Source organism: Tachypleus tridentatus, chromosome 3 (genome assembly GCF_004210375.1).
Source record: "Tachypleus tridentatus isolate NWPU-2018 chromosome 3, ASM421037v1, whole genome shotgun sequence".
Classification (NCBI taxonomy): Eukaryota; Metazoa; Arthropoda; class Merostomata; order Xiphosura; family Limulidae; genus Tachypleus; species Tachypleus tridentatus.
The window spans coordinates 5,454,127-5,472,517 of NC_134827.1; the positions used below are offsets into that span (position 1 = coordinate 5,454,127).

General features: G+C 34.0%; 1 protein-coding gene across 3 annotated transcripts in view; it reads right to left on the reverse strand.

Annotated features, from left to right (window-relative positions):
- Positions 1-5,386: 5,386 nt before the first annotated feature.
- LOC143246255 (tyrosine-protein phosphatase non-receptor type 4-like) overlaps positions 5,387-18,391 on the reverse strand; it is a 54,698-nt gene continuing 41,693 nt past the window's right edge. For all 3 annotated transcript variants that reach the window (XM_076492671.1, XM_076492672.1, XM_076492673.1), the window contains 7 exons: positions 16,306-16,373; positions 14,863-14,946; positions 13,037-13,228; positions 11,982-12,130; positions 9,547-9,682; positions 7,849-7,894; positions 5,387-7,232 (listed from right to left, as the gene is read on the reverse strand). In XM_076492671.1, coding sequence (XP_076348786.1) covers positions 7,195-7,232; positions 7,849-7,894; positions 9,547-9,682; positions 11,982-12,130; positions 13,037-13,228; positions 14,863-14,946; positions 16,306-16,373 — 713 coding nt within the window. In that variant the 3' untranslated portion in view covers positions 5,387-7,194. The remainder of the gene's footprint in view (positions 7,233-7,848; positions 7,895-9,546; positions 9,683-11,981; positions 12,131-13,036; positions 13,229-14,862; positions 14,947-16,305; positions 16,374-18,391) is intronic.

Here is an 18,391-nt window from a genome sequence, read left to right on the forward strand (position 1 = left end):
ACAATGTGATTATCCATAGCGACACCCTGTGTTTATTTGTAAAGAATACCATGAAACGTAAATTAATTGTTCATCAGAATATGAATCTTCAGTACACTTGTACTCAAAAGCAAATTATCTCACACTTCTATGTAAATGAATGACTGGTGTAGGTAGTGCTGAGGTGAGAGTGGCCATGATATTTCAACTTCACCACTCATAACCAAATCCTCTGTACATCAGATGAAGAAGAAGTGGAAGACTTCCATCTAATATGAAACATTGATCCAGTAATTCAAATTTAATCATTTCTCTGTATGTGTAAAGTTTGAAACGTGTTATGAAATGAAAGTGCACACCTGGTGAGTGATGTCTTTCACCTGAAATTTGAATGAAAATGGAGAAATTTCGTATAGTTTACATTGTTTTTGTGCAGTGATCTCCGTGTTGGTGGTTTTTACGAATAGGCTGCGACTATTAAGCTGCTCACCACAAAGGCTAAAATGCCACTGTGCTCAACAGAACGTCGGAATTGCGGTTAGATACTGTCAAAAACAATAATCTGAAGAGAGGTGAATTTTGTTAGTGATTGAATTGTCTGATTTTTGTTTATTTACTTATCACAAGCATTTAGTTGGAATTTACAACTTTTACAGTAAGGAAGAATATTTATTTATACAAGTACGACATTTCGATCACACACTCATTCCCTGTACTTAAGAATTATCGGATCTAAACGTCGTATCTGTTTAAAAAAGTCTAGCTTCTTGTAAAAGTTGCAACTTGTAGTTGAAAGGTATACTGCTAAAAAAATTAAAGGAACAAGTACATATTTCAGTATATTTTTGCCATAACTAAATTTATGTATGAGAAAGAAATCCGTTTAAGCTTGCGAGTGAAGTTTGAAGCAACTCAAACGAAACTCACCTCACTCAAGTAGATTACAACTCAAGGTACCCTATATAAGGCTGTTACGTGAAGCTATGCATTCCTCATTAATTCTCGAAACAGACACCAACATGGATCTTTCGCGGCTCGTTTTGTCACTGTGTACCTTCATCTTGTGTACCCAAGCAGTCAAGCGCCATCTGACAGAGAATTAGGTGACCAGAGCAGTCCAGATGCTGGAGGATGGCCAGACCCATAGGAGGGTGGCAAAGCGCGTCGGTGTGTCACCAATCGACTTTAGCAACGTTACCAGGAGACGAACTCTTATGGCAGGAGACCAGGTCAAGGACGTCATTACTGCACAAAAGCCAGAGAGGACAGCTACATCGTGACTACCGCTCTGCAGGACAGGTTAGCTACGGCTCGATCACTGCGAAATGACTTTCAGCATTCCACAGAAACCCGTGTGTCGATCCAAACAGTTCGCAATCGTCTGCACGAGGGACGCCTTAGGGTCAGACGGCCTGCAAGAGGCATATTATGACAGCGTGTAACCATGCAGCCAGATTGTAGTTTGCTCGACAGCACCTGGACTGGGAACTTCGTCAATGGGCCACCATGCTGTGGACAGACGAGAGCAGGTTCACTGTGTTTCGTGATGAAGGACGTGCGAGAGTGTGGAGACGCCGAGGAAAACAATTTTTCGCCTGTAACGTTGTGCAATTGATGCTTTTGGAGAAGGTCATGCAATGGTTTGGGCAGCCATATGCTTGGGTGACCGCACGGAGTTACTCATATTCGACAGGAGTGCTCTGAACGCACTACGATATAGAGACGAAATTCTGGAACCCATTGTGAGGCTGTCGGCGATGGGTTCATTTTCATGCAGGTTAACGCGCGAGCTCATGTCGCCAGACTGTGTATGGACTTCCTTGACGAGGAAGGAATAGAGACTTTTCAGTGGCTCGCCAGATCTCCAGATTTAAATCCGATTGAACATTGTCGGGATATGTTGGCGAGGCATGTTAGTGAGCGCCAGCACCCTCCTCAGAATGTACAGGAACTCCGACAAGTCCTGGTAGACGTGTGAGCTGTTATACCCAAAGATAACATCGATAGACTGATTCGAAGTGTGCCAAATCGGTGTCAAGAGTGTGTCACAGCCCGTGGAGGTCATACTAGATATTGAATGTTTCAAGCATTTCTTGAATAAACGCATGTAAACTGTTTAAAATATTGTTTCATATGGGATATCAGTTTTGGTGATATTGGTCATTTTTAATAATTTTATTTCTCCATGTTTTACCGTTCATCACACATTAAAAATGAATACAGATGAAACTGAAATGAGGCAAATTACCTAAAGAATAAAAATATTATCACATTTGGAACACTGAGATAAATTATATAAGAAAACCTACTTGTTCGTTTAATTTTTTTGAGCAGTTTATTTGTTACATAGTTTGATTCGAATGTACGTGACAGTGTGGACACCAACTTGAGGAACACTTCAGAGATGATTGTGTCACCCAACCGTGTTTAGTAACAGTGGTGAAGTACTATAGAATGAATCTGTTTTATCATACTTGAATTGATCTGTTGGTAATGGTTAAAGGGGCCACGAATGCTTTGTAATGTTGTAATGCTGTGACAGTGACTGACTATATAGAGTTTTAATGTAAAGAATCATATTTACCTTAACATAATAAAGCACCATGTCATACTACAGAATGTATCTAGCAGTAGCTCAAGACAAACCCCATAATCTGTTAATATCTCGGACTTCAATCTAACTGAACCGTTTTTTGGAACTTTTTGAAGTCGATTTAAGTAGATAGAACAGATTCTAAAAACTCTCTATGTGCATTTCATCAAACATATACCAATGATTAGTAATAAGTGTTGATAACAAAGTGTGGATTGTGGTAATGCCAGAGAAAGTGGGTTTAGTGGACTTTAGCGACATCCTCTTCTTAAAATGTTCTCTACCAAGACGTTTGATTATATAGTACCTGTGTTGTTGGGTTTTATATGTCAAACATTTATACAAATTACAAAAACAACGATATAACCTATACTAAACTTCAACAGATGTCAAGTTTCAATAAAAGTTTGTAATCTGTAAAACTAATCAACAAATTCTGCAGGATGGAAATCGTATCCGAAGAAAAAGTGCTATATTAAAAACTATAAATATGCGAGAATGGGTTCGTCTGAATTTAATACAACAGATAAGAAATATGCTTTTATATAATTTAGAGTAAAATTAGTATGGGACTGCCTTTCCTTAACACATACATGTTTATCCTTCTTATTTTATATAAGTAATAAAATAGTTCTTTTTAACATTTAAAAGCGATTGAGAATTAAAAAATAAAGTAAATGGTCAGTGTAATTGTGTTATTGCGACGTGTTACGGAATGAGCACTTTTATTGTGTTTTGGTTTTCTAAATTGACATTAATTTTTGTAAAATTTTCTTTTTACCGATTGATTTGTTTAGTTACACTAGTATTACCCTTGATGACTCAGCGGTAGAGTACAGATAACCATTCTGTGGCTTTGTGCTTATTAAGAAACAAACGAACAAACTTACATTGGCAATAAATGTCACTAAAAATACGATACAATGTTGCTACAGTGATTACATTCTCTACATCAGTGATTTAGAGGGAAGCCTGGAGGTTTATAACGCAAAAAATGGGATTTCGGTACTCGTGGTGAGCATAGCACAAAGATTACCCAACTGCTGGTACTCTTTCCCGCTTATCTCTACCTATTTAAAGTGACGTCAAATTAACTGTAGCATATTTTTTCGAAAAATAATATTTTATATTCTATATTACGTTTTTAAAAAGAGAAGATTAAAAATGTGGTTAAAGTGTTTGCTAGCATAAAACAGACTCTTTTGGTGGAGAATAGGTATGAGATGTTTATAAGTCCATCCTTGAGCTCAAATAATCTGTTTCGTCGACATATAATTCGCCATTATACCGAAATTCACAACATGACAGTTATACCCGGGAGTTATTAGATCGAGAGGGTAAAAAATCGTATTTCTTGTATGTGACCCTGCTTCTTCCCTCTTCCAGTTCCAGTTTCACCAGTGGATCATATTTCTCATATGAATTACTAATTCTCTGTAGTTATCCAAATATACTTTTAACTTACCTAAATTCACTCAGTGTACGTCGAATTGCAATTACTAATTGTTGAGTTCCATCCTTCACCCATCAGCTAGAGATCAGCTTCAGCCATTAATCATTAACATAGAGCTTATTTCTCACTTCCCGTCATTATAACATATTCTAGTACCTACAGGCTCCGAACCTCACTTGAATCATTTTACTCTGAAATGGACTAACATGTGATTTATATCCTACCTTTTATTAACTGCTCCTTCTGAGGTTCACTCGTACTCATTGCCGCCAAACAAGATTCGTGGTCTCCATTTTGGAACCGTGGGGCTCATTTTTCATCATTATCTTCGGTTCATTCTTCTCTCTGAGCTCGGCTCGGCATGGCCAGATGGTTGGAGTGCTTGACTCGCAGTTTAAGGGTCGAGGGTTCACCCACGGAAGCATTATAATATGACGGTCAATCCCACTATTTGTTGGTAAAAAAAAAGCCCAAAAGTTGACAGTGAGTAGTAATAACTAAAGCCTACTCTCTAGTCTTTTAGTGTTAAATTAGAAACGGTTAGCTCAGATAGCCCTCTTGAAGCTTTGCGCGAAATTCAAAACAAACCGTAGAAGTTTCAACTTTGAGAAAAAAAGGTACTGAATTACAATAATACCAGGACATCAGGTAAAGTTTAGTAAAAAAAATAAAAAACAAAACCGTCGTATCTCTATATTTGTTTCTTTTTGTTCATGATCATTGTTTGATTTTTGTTTATATAACATCGCATATTCTGTATAATTTTCAAGAGAGGTGAAGAAACACCGATATGTACCGAAATTCAAAAACAAACAAAGAAACAATGTACCTCCTATGGTTAAATGATGTACACGGTTTGGCTGACTCGTGTATTTGTTGGTAATAATGTCATTTTAACAACTTAAAAGAGGGAAAGTCGCCATTTGTATAAAAACAAGTAATTGTAAGTTTATGTTTAGAAAAACGCTATTAAATTATTCACTAAGGCAGAGCATAGAGTACTGAACTTAGTGAACTGAACGGGGCAACAATTTCTGGTACACTGCAGTTGAATTATTCGAGACAAAATAACACTATAAGAGCAGACAACGAATTCTAGAACATTGTTGTTTCCTGGATATGATGCTTATTGCAGAATCGCCTGATAAGTTTACAAACAATCTTGTCCCAAATAGTTTAAGTTTATTTTATAGTTGCTTTAAGGGCCATTGTGGACATTGTAGGGCAAGTGTCAACGCAAACGAAGTGCAGTGGGTAAAATATTTACACTTCGTTAATTTCACGTATCAACTCAAATGCATGTTATATTTTACACAACATATGAAGTAAATTTTCATCAGTGAAGAAAACAACAAGCGAGCTGGTGATCATAGTGCTGTCGTTTTTTATTGCTTTAGTAACTAATAATGTATATATACATGTATACAGGGATATTTCTGCGAAACATGAGGCGATTTTAGGAAGAAATCACGATGGAATAAAATTATTTACAGAATAAAATATCGATCTAGAACTAACTATACATTAGTTACAAAGGTTGTAAGACTTCTCAAAATTGTAAATATAGATGTATAGGTTTTCCATAACAAGTATAAGATATACTTCCTGAAATGCATGCAATATATATATATATATATATATGTACATAATTTGTGATAGAAAACACTCAAAATTGTTTTAGCTATATATAATTCTGAGTTTTATTTCATTTTTTGTGCTTTCGAGGAAACTACTGTAAAGTATTCTACTGTAGTTGTATGAATGTGGAAGATTGATTTTCTAAGAGTTATGTGTGCTATTTCTAAAATGCGTTAAGTGATGGATATTGATTATGTGTTAGACCAAAAGCAAGCTTATATGTCATCATAATTGCACGTGCTCTCCGAAATTAGATTTTGAATTCTAAATTATTTTATTGAGGATTTTATACATAGCTTTCAAAACTTTTATTGTAAATAAGCAAAATATAAGTATTTCTGTGTTTTATAAGTACGAGCATAATACAAGAACCTCATGTAATAACTTTTATTCATGAAGCTGCCCATTCAAATAGATTTTATAGGTTCTTAGTTGCAAACGTCACTTCCGCAAACGCAAATCAACATGAGATAGATAAATAAATATATATATATAGTATATGTACTTCCGCAGGACCCTCAAAAGTGTTCTATTTCATGAGTAAATAAAACCAAAATTAACAGTAACAAACATTTTTTATTTCTTAATTTTAAAAATTAATATGCCATGCTGTGTTGTAGCCTACGGAATGCATAATCCTTCTCGTGATTCATGGTATGCGCGCGTTTTACTGACAGTAGAAAGTGAAGCGTTAAGCGTCTCTTATTGCATTGGGTTTGTGTTCTAATTCCTTATAGTTTTATTAATGTTGATGTAAAATGAAGCAACATGATGACTTGCGCTTTTTCAAAGAGTACAAGAATGTGGAATGAAGTAATTCACTATTATATATTGTATGTATAGCTTTGGTCTATATGTATAATATATTTTTGGATAACTTTCGTTTTAAAAAGATATACCATATCAGAACATAACTAAGTCAGAAAGCACAGACATCAGTATATTATTCTTATCAACCAGATACCCAACAGTTGCATCAGTAACTGTTAATAGCACTGATGCAGTTTCATAAAAAGTTAAAATATATTTTCGGTATTTCATTCTTACCCATCAAGCACTTTTTGTGTATCATAATAGTTTATTTAGTGAAGTTCCGGAGTAATTCTCTCACATCGTAAAACAAAAAAAAAATCATGTTTATGTGTGGGGACACTTTCAACCAACACTTTACAAGCACTTTGTCATAAAAACACGTCTTGTTCTTCATTATTAGAGTTCATAATAAAAGCATGAATCTTTTTCGTCTTCAAAGTTTATACGGTGATTTTAACGTTCCACTTGACAGAGCTTAAAAATCTAATCCAAATGGAAGGAAATTTTTCGGGTACCTTAGAAGCTCGTGTGGAGAAGTCCATGAAATGTAAGTTCATCATACACTATTTATAAGCTTGTGAATCTGGTGGAAGACAAGAAAATAACGCACAGGACATAAAAATTGATTGAATCAAATGTTAGATGTATCTGGATTCACCCTAACTTGTTATTTGTGGATGAACGTCTTGAATGACGTCTTCTCTTGTCCCAACGGCCTTTATCTTTTGAAAGCTTCTTGTGGTTTTACTATACCCTCTGTAACAAACGATAAAGAAGTGAGTTAATCAATATTTTAAATAACAGCTCTAACAAGGACAGAAAATGGCACTTTGTGGGGGGCGAAACCATTTAGTGACCATTGCAACAAAAGTACTGTATAGTGTTTTTACGCCTACATTCCTTTGATGTCAGTCCAGGGCACGTTTAGGTGTGAAGTTGTGTGGACAACGTTTACGTTTCATTTTTTTACGAATTTAGATTATTGAGTTCTAAGAATATATTTCATATTTTAGCATGTATGACTAGCCCTTTAGGAAATTTCCTGCTGACTTCTGTCCATTTTGCTTCCGTCTCCAACAATTAAATAGTGTCATGTTTAAATATATTAAAAAAGCACATAAAACAATTATAAAAAATTGAAACGTTCTCAAAGAATCCGTCACACATCCTTAAAACATTAAGTAAATAAAATTATGTGCCTTGTAAGGTGATCTTTGTATTTTTTTATAATTGTGATAAATATAAGTCCGCAAGAAAAAGAGAGAATGGTTCTGATTTCATACACTGTTTTAATTTTTACTGAATATCTGTTACGTATATTACATGGTTAATTGATCTGTTCTTAAATAACATAAGTAGTACCTTAACTTACCTTTGAAAACTTTAATAATGGCTTCACATACAAACTTGAATTGACTCTGCAAAAGAAAGATAATATATATACATTCATCATATACGTTAAGAAAACTGCAATAACGATAACATTTGTAGTTATAGGTTCGTATGTAATGTTCCATCCCAAACGTTTAAAGTTTCCTACGTTTGTTTTTTACTCGAATCCAATACGATTTTAAACCTACAATTGCTAAAAAAATATCCTTTACCTGAAAACTATAGCACGTTCTTATGAAAAGTTAGTTTTCAGTTTTGAGTTAAAGCTAATTAGAATTGATTATCTTGGTTAGAATTGTCTCATATTTAGAAAATACCAAAATAAAATATCTTTATGAAATAGATATAAAAATACATTAATTAAAAAACTATGTAGCGCCATCTGGTTGGAATACATATATTTATTTAAACTCAATTACGATCTTCTGGGGCTGTAATCATTGCTCACTTCACCATGCAATTTACTTTTAGAACACTACTTGCCCTGTAAATTCTTTATTTAAAATATTTATATCGGACATGTATTTTATAGTCCTAATCATAAAAATCTCTGAAATATATACATACATATATGTATATATATATATCACTTTAGATAACATAACGATATTAATTGTTATCTGTTCATTGCTGACGTGCATAAAGATTGGTAAGATGCGTCGTGTATCGAGACTAGATATTGACAGGTATCGTAGACACTGAACTCTGTTAAGTATTATATCCACATGAAGAAATCGTGATTTGTGCCATGACAGGTGTCTGTATCTAAAATAAATAACATATGACTTTGTATTGTATTTCAATGTATCTTTTCTTATCCTAAATTTACTGATTTAAAACTAACTGCAGCATTAAACTTCCTTTGTATAGTTTTTAGTTTGTGCTGACGTGACTTACTGAGCTGTCTTTTCTTCTAATCAAAGTACTCGAAATAGAGCAGAAGTTTTTCAATCAAGCAGTTCTTACTCTGTTATTAGGGAGCTCTATATGATCTTCAGACTCACTAAGTAGTTTTTACTTTATTATTAGGGAGCTTTATAAGAGCTTCAAACTCTCTTCTAATTTTCAATTTTCACCTTTGCTTTGTGGCTTTATCATTTTACACTAATTCATTTTTGTTTCTAAGACAAGTAGCTATATGAACAAATAAATTCTGGATTATGTTTGAATACATTATACAGAAATAATATACAACACGATACAATATCCAAGTTGTGATGTTTTTAGCAAAGATTAAAAAGGTTCCAACTGAGAGTATAGAGCTGGCTTTCAGTAGTACTTAACCAGTGGGTTTCTCGACATCACTGATTAAAACAAACAAACAAAATCAATCAAACTTCCAGAGATGCATGGAAGTACGGGAATGACAATACATATATAAACCATGATAGTAAAATTTGAATACAATATAAAAATTAAAACCAAACTGATCCAGCTAATTGAGCGGAAATGTGTACATATACCACAATAAGTTCGATGTGAAACTTGTAATGTAAACTATTCAAACATGTGATACACTTTTTATAATAATTTCGGAAAAATGGCAATCTTTCTTATGGTTGTATTTTAAAATCTAGAACCATAGGTCTAAATTTTTGTGATTAAAAAATCAATATAGGTTTTTGAAAATCCCTTAAAGAACTAACTCAAAACTAATGTATTTAAGTATGAAACATACAGTTGTTTGGATCAACATAGCTCGTTGTCTTCGCATTTCTAGGACAATTTCTATTGGATAAACTGGTTCATCAGCCTCAATAAGGCACATAGCAGTTTCCATCAGGATGAGGACTCCTGTTCTTCCAATCCCAGCACTAGAATGAGAGCAAAACTTGTACAATGTTTCTTAACCTCATAATCGTAATAAACTTATACTATTAACGTTTTCATCATAATGTTTTTATTTTAGAAAATAATTCCTACATAATTGAATAAATTCTTATTACTGACACTAATTATTGATCTTTACCAGGGTTCCAGTTAGGAACTCATAAATATAGTTTTTAAATTAAGTTTGTAGCTTAAGATGTATTTTTATTTTACTCGTGTGGTTGTTTGACACTGTATATTAAAACGCTATGGGATTAATATATATGTAAAAACGGCTCGTTTGGGTTGAGAAAATATTTTACGTAAAGGAGCGAACAACGTTTCGACTTTCTTCGGTCATCGTCAGGGATTAACACAAATTGTTTATTGCAATAGTAATAGAAAGTTCTGTGACATAATAACATTTCCACTCTATAACATACGCATTATAATCGTGGACAGGAAAAGTTTCTGTCAATTTTATAAAACAAGGAATTCAGTTTTAATTAAACTAACATACATCTCACCCAGTGTTATTTTATGTTAAATGTTTGAGCTTTGTGTAGAAATAATTTGGCGATTCGCAGTAATTTGTAAATTTGGTGTGCAAAACTAGTGAAATTTATATATTTCTTATTAATTAAGCAATGAAAAAAAAACCGTAGCGAAGTCATCTAGTTTTAAATGTGTTGCGGTCTAATCATATTGAATCATAAGAATAGATACTGTCCTAATGACTAATGTATTTGATAAAGTCATCCATGTTCACATGCTCACGCGTATTACATATTGTTTTAAACCTTTCGTGGCATAAGTTAATGTACATTTCCTTTTGCGTCCAAAACAGCTTAAAAACACATCTCCTTTTGCATCCAAAACGGCTTAAAAGAAAATTTCCTTTGTGCATTCAAAACAGTTTTAAAATGATATTATGACGATGTGAAAACGTTTGTTTTTCCTACTTTGAGTCTCTGTATGACTCTTCTTGATGAGATTTTTTCTTTCAACAATATTAGATATAAAACTAAAACTATCTATTGTATTCTGAAGAAACGTCCATTCAAATACTTGTAAGTTCTAATGAATCTTCATTTTCAACATTACTGACATCTATAGAATTCGAAATTACAAAATGATCCTTGGTTTATAATCAGTAACAGTTGGTGCACAGATTGCCAGTTTATATTTAATGTATCTCCCACTATCCTTTTTAACGCAAAATGCAATTACATAGAGAACAGTGCGCCTTTTGAAGTAATATGAATTTTGTTATTCTAATTAATATACCAGTAACCTCCAGAAGCTTAAAAAGTAGCGCAGGTCAGTAAAGAAAAGTGGAAGTACAAAAATCCAGCAGATGTGTTCCCTCAGGAAAATTAAGGTGCAGCATGGATTGTTTATTTGTTTGTTTGTTTTTTAATTTTGCGCAAAACTACACGAGGGCTATCTGCGCTAGCCGTCCCTAATTTAGCAGTGTAGAGGGAAGGCAGCTAGTCATCACCACCCACTGCCAACTCTTGGGCCACTCTTTTACAAACGAATACTGGGATTGACTGTCACATTATAACGCCCCTACTTCTGAAAGGCGGACATGTTTAGTGTGACAGACATTTGAAGTCGCGACCCTCAGATTGCGAGTCTAGTGCCCTAACCACCTAACCATTCCTGACCGTTGTAGCATGGAAATTGTTATATTCTGGTGTATTTCAGAACATACTGCATTGATGCCCAGCCTTGCTTTTTACTGAAAGAAATGAGAGCTTTATCTTCTGATTGGTTTGAATTTTTTCCTGGGAGTAAGCTGATTGGCCAGGAAATTTAGCTTAGATTTTTAATTAAAGCATCCCTTTCCAGAGGTACCCCGCTGACACAGTGGTAAGTCTATGGATTTACAACGCTAAAATCAGGGATTCGATTCCTCTCAGTGGTCTCAGCAGATAGCCAGATGTGGCTTTGCTATAAAAAAAAAACGCACACACTCACTTCCCAGAGAACTAATACCATTTTAAAAGGATGACATCCATAATTCAGATATTTCTGTCACCTTAAAAATAAAAAATAAATCAATTATTGCCGTACCGAGACCGGCTCTCATAACTCGCAATGTAAGCACAGTTTTATCAGCTCCATATAAACAACTGTAAATACATTTTAAAAAAAGAAGAAATTTTAAGGTCATTTTTATATTTAAAAAATATCACATATATATCATGAAATAAATATTTTAAGATAACATGTGTGAAACATCTTTTTGTAGTGGATTGGCCGGTCCCCAGTTTGTTTCGTGTAACACGCACTACTCACCTACAATGAACTATTATGGGAACATCCGTCTCGTCACGATAGTTTCGCACCTTGCCGACAAAAGCGAGGAAGTCGCTAGCATCAATAGGTACACCGTGGTCTGGCCATGCAACGTACTGCATTTGTATTACTTTTCTTTCTATAGATTCCTATTAAAGAAAATAGAATGTAATAATGAGTTGTTTAATATTTTGGCCTCTGTTTTATTTGTAGTAAACGTGTGTGCCTTGTTATCACACTGAAACTAAAATAATATAAATCTCAGCCTATTGGGTATGAGCTTTCTATTTACTTAAGCTACTCTTCTTGTAAACTCCTAAAACTTATCCCATAATATATTCAGTTATTAAAAATGTTAAAGCTATTTGATGAAACCTGTATACGAACAATAAGTATTTAAGTTTACCGCATATCAGCCCCCCAGTGGCACAGCGGTATGTCTGCGGACTTACAATGCTAGAATACGGGTTTCGATATTAGTATGGGGGTAGAGCACAGATAGCCCATTGTGTATCTTTGTGCTTAATTGCAAACAACAACAATCCACATATCAAAAATGCATTGCCCAAATACAAGTTAGTTATTGAATGGATAATGACAGTTATTGGTAATTAGGATATAAGGGCTTATGGCAGGAAATATCGAATTGGGCCCACAGTTTCGTAGTTACAGCATGTATAAACTACGCTTGCTTGAAAGAATCGTATACTATATAATATCGAAAGTGATCCTTGGACACACATTTTGATAGGAACTTACAACGTTGCACACTGCCATATAATAATACGTTTTCTTAAAGTAGAAAATTAAACTGAATCCACGAGGGCTGTTATCACTTAGGAAAAAAAACCAAACAGATCTGTCGAATAAGGTGGCATACAACTTCGGAATGCCCGTTTGAATGACATCCGATAAAGTCCTGTTTTTAACACAGTTCTTACACTGCACTGACAAATTATTTTTCCAACTCACAGTAAACATTGATAGGACTTTACAATGCAATTTCTTTCAAATGCTGATAAATGTCATGAAAAAGTCACTCTTATTAAGTTTACCTCTTTATTTATCAGATGAAGTTCCCGATGAACAAGAGATGCAGATTCCATCTCAACCACACAGGTGACCTCCAAATGACCATACGTCTTCGTTTTGTCTTTATATGGCCAGTATTTATGACATTTCGATCGGCCCCGTTCCAGTAACGTTGTTAGCATAACAATTAACGTGGATTTTTGTTCCCACACCATCTGGAATACATAATGTTTTGTTTACTTTGTTGCCCTAAAGAACATCAAGTTGGATTTATTTTTATTAGACATATTCGAAAATTGTAACAAATTATTCAAAAGGTGCAAAATTCTTTCAATTATCGTATGTTTAGCCTAGTGATCCTGGTGACAAGATAATCAAAATTGACGGTATATTCATGTGCACGTTTTCGAGTTTTGAATAATTTCTCGTATGGAATTCTCAACTCGAAAGGCAATGTGAAAGTTGATGATAATCACATATTTTGAGTTATATTTTTCTGTTATTGGTGCCTTCTGATGGGATATAAACAGATAAACAACTGACATGTATGTTGTATTTAATAATATCTGCATCTAATGATATGAAAATTATATATTATCCTAGGGTCGCGGATTCGAATCCCCCTCGCACCAAATACGCTCGTCCTTTCAGCTGTGGGGTGTTATAAAGTAACAGTCAATCCCACTCTTTATTGGTAAAAGAGTAGCCTAAGAGTTGGCGGTAAGTGGTGATGACTAACTGCCTTTCCTCTAGTCTCACACTGCTAAATTAGGGACGGCTAGCACAGATAGCCCTCGTGTAGCTTTGCGCGAAATTCCAAACAAACCAATTATATATTTTAAATACAAGGACGTAATGAGAACCGATTATATAAAATAAAGTACATTTTCTTTCTTCTTTATGCTTATGTCTATCGTAATATGTATATTACTTTGTGTGATTATGTAGAGATGGCGAAACTTCAGTAATGAAATGAGTTCACACTCAGCTCCTTTCTCCGAAATATTGAGTGAACTATGTCATCTTTATTTACTCTTTTTGCTTCTGTACGAATGCTTTCAAGGCTTATGTTTCTAATCAAAATATTAAATTAATTGTTTTGGAAAACAGTCCGACAGATTTCGCTATGATTCTTCTATGTTCATCTTCCCTGCTGTGACGTGTTCCTTTATCGCATGATATCACCACAAATGTAACGTAAAGTTTGGCAGTAAGACTGTTTAATGTAAGCCATTAGGTGTTTAAAATAAACAGTCTTTAGCAATGTAAGACTAGAGGGAGGGCAGCTAGTCATCACCACCCACCACCAACCCTTAGGCCACTCTTTTACCAACGAATAGTGGGATTGACCGTCACTTTATAACGCCCGCACTTCTGAAAGGAAAACATGTTTAGTGTGACAGAGATTTGAACCCGTGATTCTCAGATTATGAATCAAGCGCCTTAACCACCTGGCCATGCTGGGCCAATATGTCTTGTTTACCTGCATCTCTGTGTATGTATAATAAAAGTTTTACATTTACTAATTGGGACTTATAATGCTAAAACTGGAGCCATCCAGTGGCTCAGTGGTTTGCCTGCGGAATTATACCAATAGAAACGGAGTTTCGATACCCCTGGTGGGCAGAACATAAATAGCCCAATGTGTAGCTTTGTGCTTAACTCTAAACAAACAAACTAAAACTGGAGGTTGGATCCTTTGTGGTGGACAAAACACACAAAGCCCATTCATCAATTTAGCGCTTACAAAATAGTTATTTCAAGAACTACTTTAGTACATGGTACAGCTAAAAAAAAAAATAGAATTTTAAATAAATCAAGGGCAAAAGAAATAATAAAATGAACTTACTTGCCAGAAGTCAATACATGTCGTCGGTAAGGGTCCTTGTGTGGCAATGTATTTATTTACAATTTTGGAAGATGGTATTTCCATCTGTAGAAATAGTGCACATAATAAAGTTCGAATAGTTAACTATCATAAATATACACCCACATACAGCAGGGATTAGTATGAGTACCTAATTATAATTAGTAATTGAAATACTTATGAAGTTATTCAACGTTCTTAAAATACTATATTTACAAAATATTTATATATTTGTTCCGAAAGCACGTTATACAACAATATTTACGTTATATTGAATTACTAATAAAGAGTATTACTACGTTGAATTGATAATAACTAGTATTACGTATGTTGAACTGTTAATAACTATTACTAGTTGTATTGAACTACTAACAAACTAATACCGTGAGATTATAAACTCGACGAAGCTTAAAAAATTCTCAATTTTTTTATATGAAAACACACTTCTGGGGAAACCAATGGGTTTGTTTTAATTATTAAACAAAAATACGATATTAAAGGTAGTTGTTAATAGAAAAGTTGAAATATCATTGCTTAATAGCTGAGAGAATGAGGTAGTCTCGATTTCAGAATTCTTAGAAACATCAAAATGTGTACAAGAAAGAGTCCAAAAAATTGCCCCTCCCTCGATGGATAGTCACAGATTGTCCACTGTGTATCTTTGTGCTAACACAATAACTGTATTGTCCACTGTGTATCTTTGTGCTAACACAATAACTGTATAATCGATTATTTTACAAAAAATAATCTTTTTCATTCACTCTGATTCTTAAACTTAACTCTAAAAAACGTTTTATCGAAAATAAGCTTTGAAATCTAACATTTCATTAATAAAATACTTTTTCATTATTTCCGAACAATTCATTATTATCTTATAAAAAACAGTTTTATTTAACAATTCATCCTTATTAAACCGTAGTCCACAATGATAAATGGCAATAAAACAGAGGAGTTGGTATGTCCTTTTTTTTTTGGGGGGGAGACTTACTATTTGTTATAAAACAAATATCAATATATTATATAAGAAATCATCATTTTCAGTGCTCGAACATATAAGCTGGAGATTTTATCAATTGCAAATAATTCATTTTTTTTCTTTCTTAACATTCTAACGATATATATGAGTTATAGGGTTTTTATTCATATATATTAATACTTCTTAAACAAAAGTATATTTTTTTTAAAAAAATCATAAAATACATAAGATCTAAGTTTGTTAAACTACTTCCAATAATATTAGCTTTCTAATATAAAGAATACAATTTTCAGCATTGATATTTCATATTAGATTTGCAGATGAGAATAAGAAACTCTTGCAGAATTGAATATATTACAGTTCAAATGAATAAAAGTTAATTAAACTTTGAGGTTAAATTACACAGTACAAAAAAACATCCGTAAGCTAAAAGAAAAGAGAATACATACATTTACATGACTCGCGTTTATGTAGTCTCCTGAAATACAGTTCTGGAGCGTAACCCTGGTGGCGTCATCTAAATTTATTTAAAATAAGTAAAATTATTAAACGAATTCTTGTACAAACTGCCTTCATTTTTAACTGGTGTTAGAGCATTGTAGTTTCATCAGTCACAATTAAATTACAAGTTGTATTAATAAAATGATATCGCTAATTTTCAAAATAACGTTGAAATGGTGAAACAATTTCAATTTGCCTTTCGTCAAACATCAGGAACAGTCTTAGGAAATTTAAACACTAAAAGATAAGAGCAACAATATATATTCTGAGTAGAGAGGATGAACACAGTTTATTAAAATGATTTTAGAGCCTCACTATGTCGTTACAGTCTGTGTCGCCACTCTGGTCATGTTCTTTCGGACGTCCGTGCACTTTGGCACAAGGGCTGTTTGTGCTATCCATCAATAATTTTGAAATGATACGTTAAAAGAAGGAGAAATGAGTAGTCAACAACACCCATCGCCAAATCCTGAGCTATTGTAAACGAATAGTAAACTTTAACTGCCATTCATATAACGCACCCAGAGTCACAAAGTGCGGAGAGCTATTTTTTTCTCTTTGTTATAATGGGATGCGAACATGTTCCCTCAGATCCACAACACGGCACACTGACAAATAGGCCACACCCGCCTCGAAATTAGTCGTAAGACATTGAATCAGCATACGTGTCAGATCGGTTGGTTGAAAGCTATACAATTGGCTATCTGTGCTCTGCCGACCACTGTGCCACTGAAGGGGGACGCTGAATGTGTGTTTGGTGAAAAGTACAAGTGCAGGTATAAATATATTATTAAATTTTTGAATATCTAAAGATCAAAACTAGAAGTAACATAACAGAAAACATTGTTGTAAAAGTGTAATATTTGTAATAACTGTATAATCCACCCCTATATAGGGCCCGGCATGACCAAGCGTGTTAAGGTGTGCGAACCCGCGACCCTCAAATTACGAGTCGCACAAGAGTTGGCGGTTGGTGGTGATGACTAGCTGCCTTCTCTCTAGTCTTACACTGCTAAATTAGGGACGACTAGCACAGATAGCCATCGAGTAGCTTTGTGCGAAATTCAAAACAAACAAACTTAAAGATTAATTATCTTTTACCTAAGTTTTGCTACCTTATCTTGAACATACTGTCTTTAACTATTCATAGGTACGAGCAAAATGATAGGAACGAACAACTCACCTGTTTTGTTATAGGCTATATCTTTAACATTTCAATTTAGACATTTCATGTTGTATGCTAGAGGGGGTTTCAAAATGACGTAATGATGACGCGAACACCTACATATTTCTTTGGTATCTAGATTTGCAGTGACGTCTTGAAATCCTAAAGCCTTAAGAAAAAATATTGTATAAAAACTGCAGAAGCTGCCTTTTTATGAGATAACCAGCGAGATAATTGATTAATCAGTCACTTAGTAAATCTGTTACAGTATTATCAAATGATTACTGATTTAGCGAGTCTAAGAGTTAGCCAGATTTGAGTTAGTGCAGTAGAGGACACTTAACAGGTTTAGTTTGATATATGTTAAAACGGCTGATATGAGTAGAGAAAATTCTACATAGAGTTTTCTCTACCCATACCAGCCGTTTTAACAACTATATTTCTCTCTACAAGTACGTTTTCTCGTCATCACGGAATTTTAGTTTTATTTGGTCAGGCGTATTCATAAAGTCATGTAAGTTGTAGAACTTTCAGTTAAAGAAATAAAAATCCTTTTATCTTGTCAAGTGGTGTGGTAGTCGGCACTACAACATGTTTAAATATCATTTTAGTTTAAAAGTTAAGATCCCAACTTGTTTTCTGTACAATTCCCAAGATTGTAACATGGCATTGCTCAACTAAGTTTCCTAAGGTAAGATCCCCCCTCCCCCAAAGGTTAATTAGGTCAAGTGAAGATTAAGAGCCATCTTGTCTGGTTCTCTTACAGAAATAACACAATGCTTATAACATTGATTTTTTTTCACAAATAGAGCATTAGTTATGGGTGAGCTCATCCATAATTTGCACTGATTATTGACCAACTAATCTAA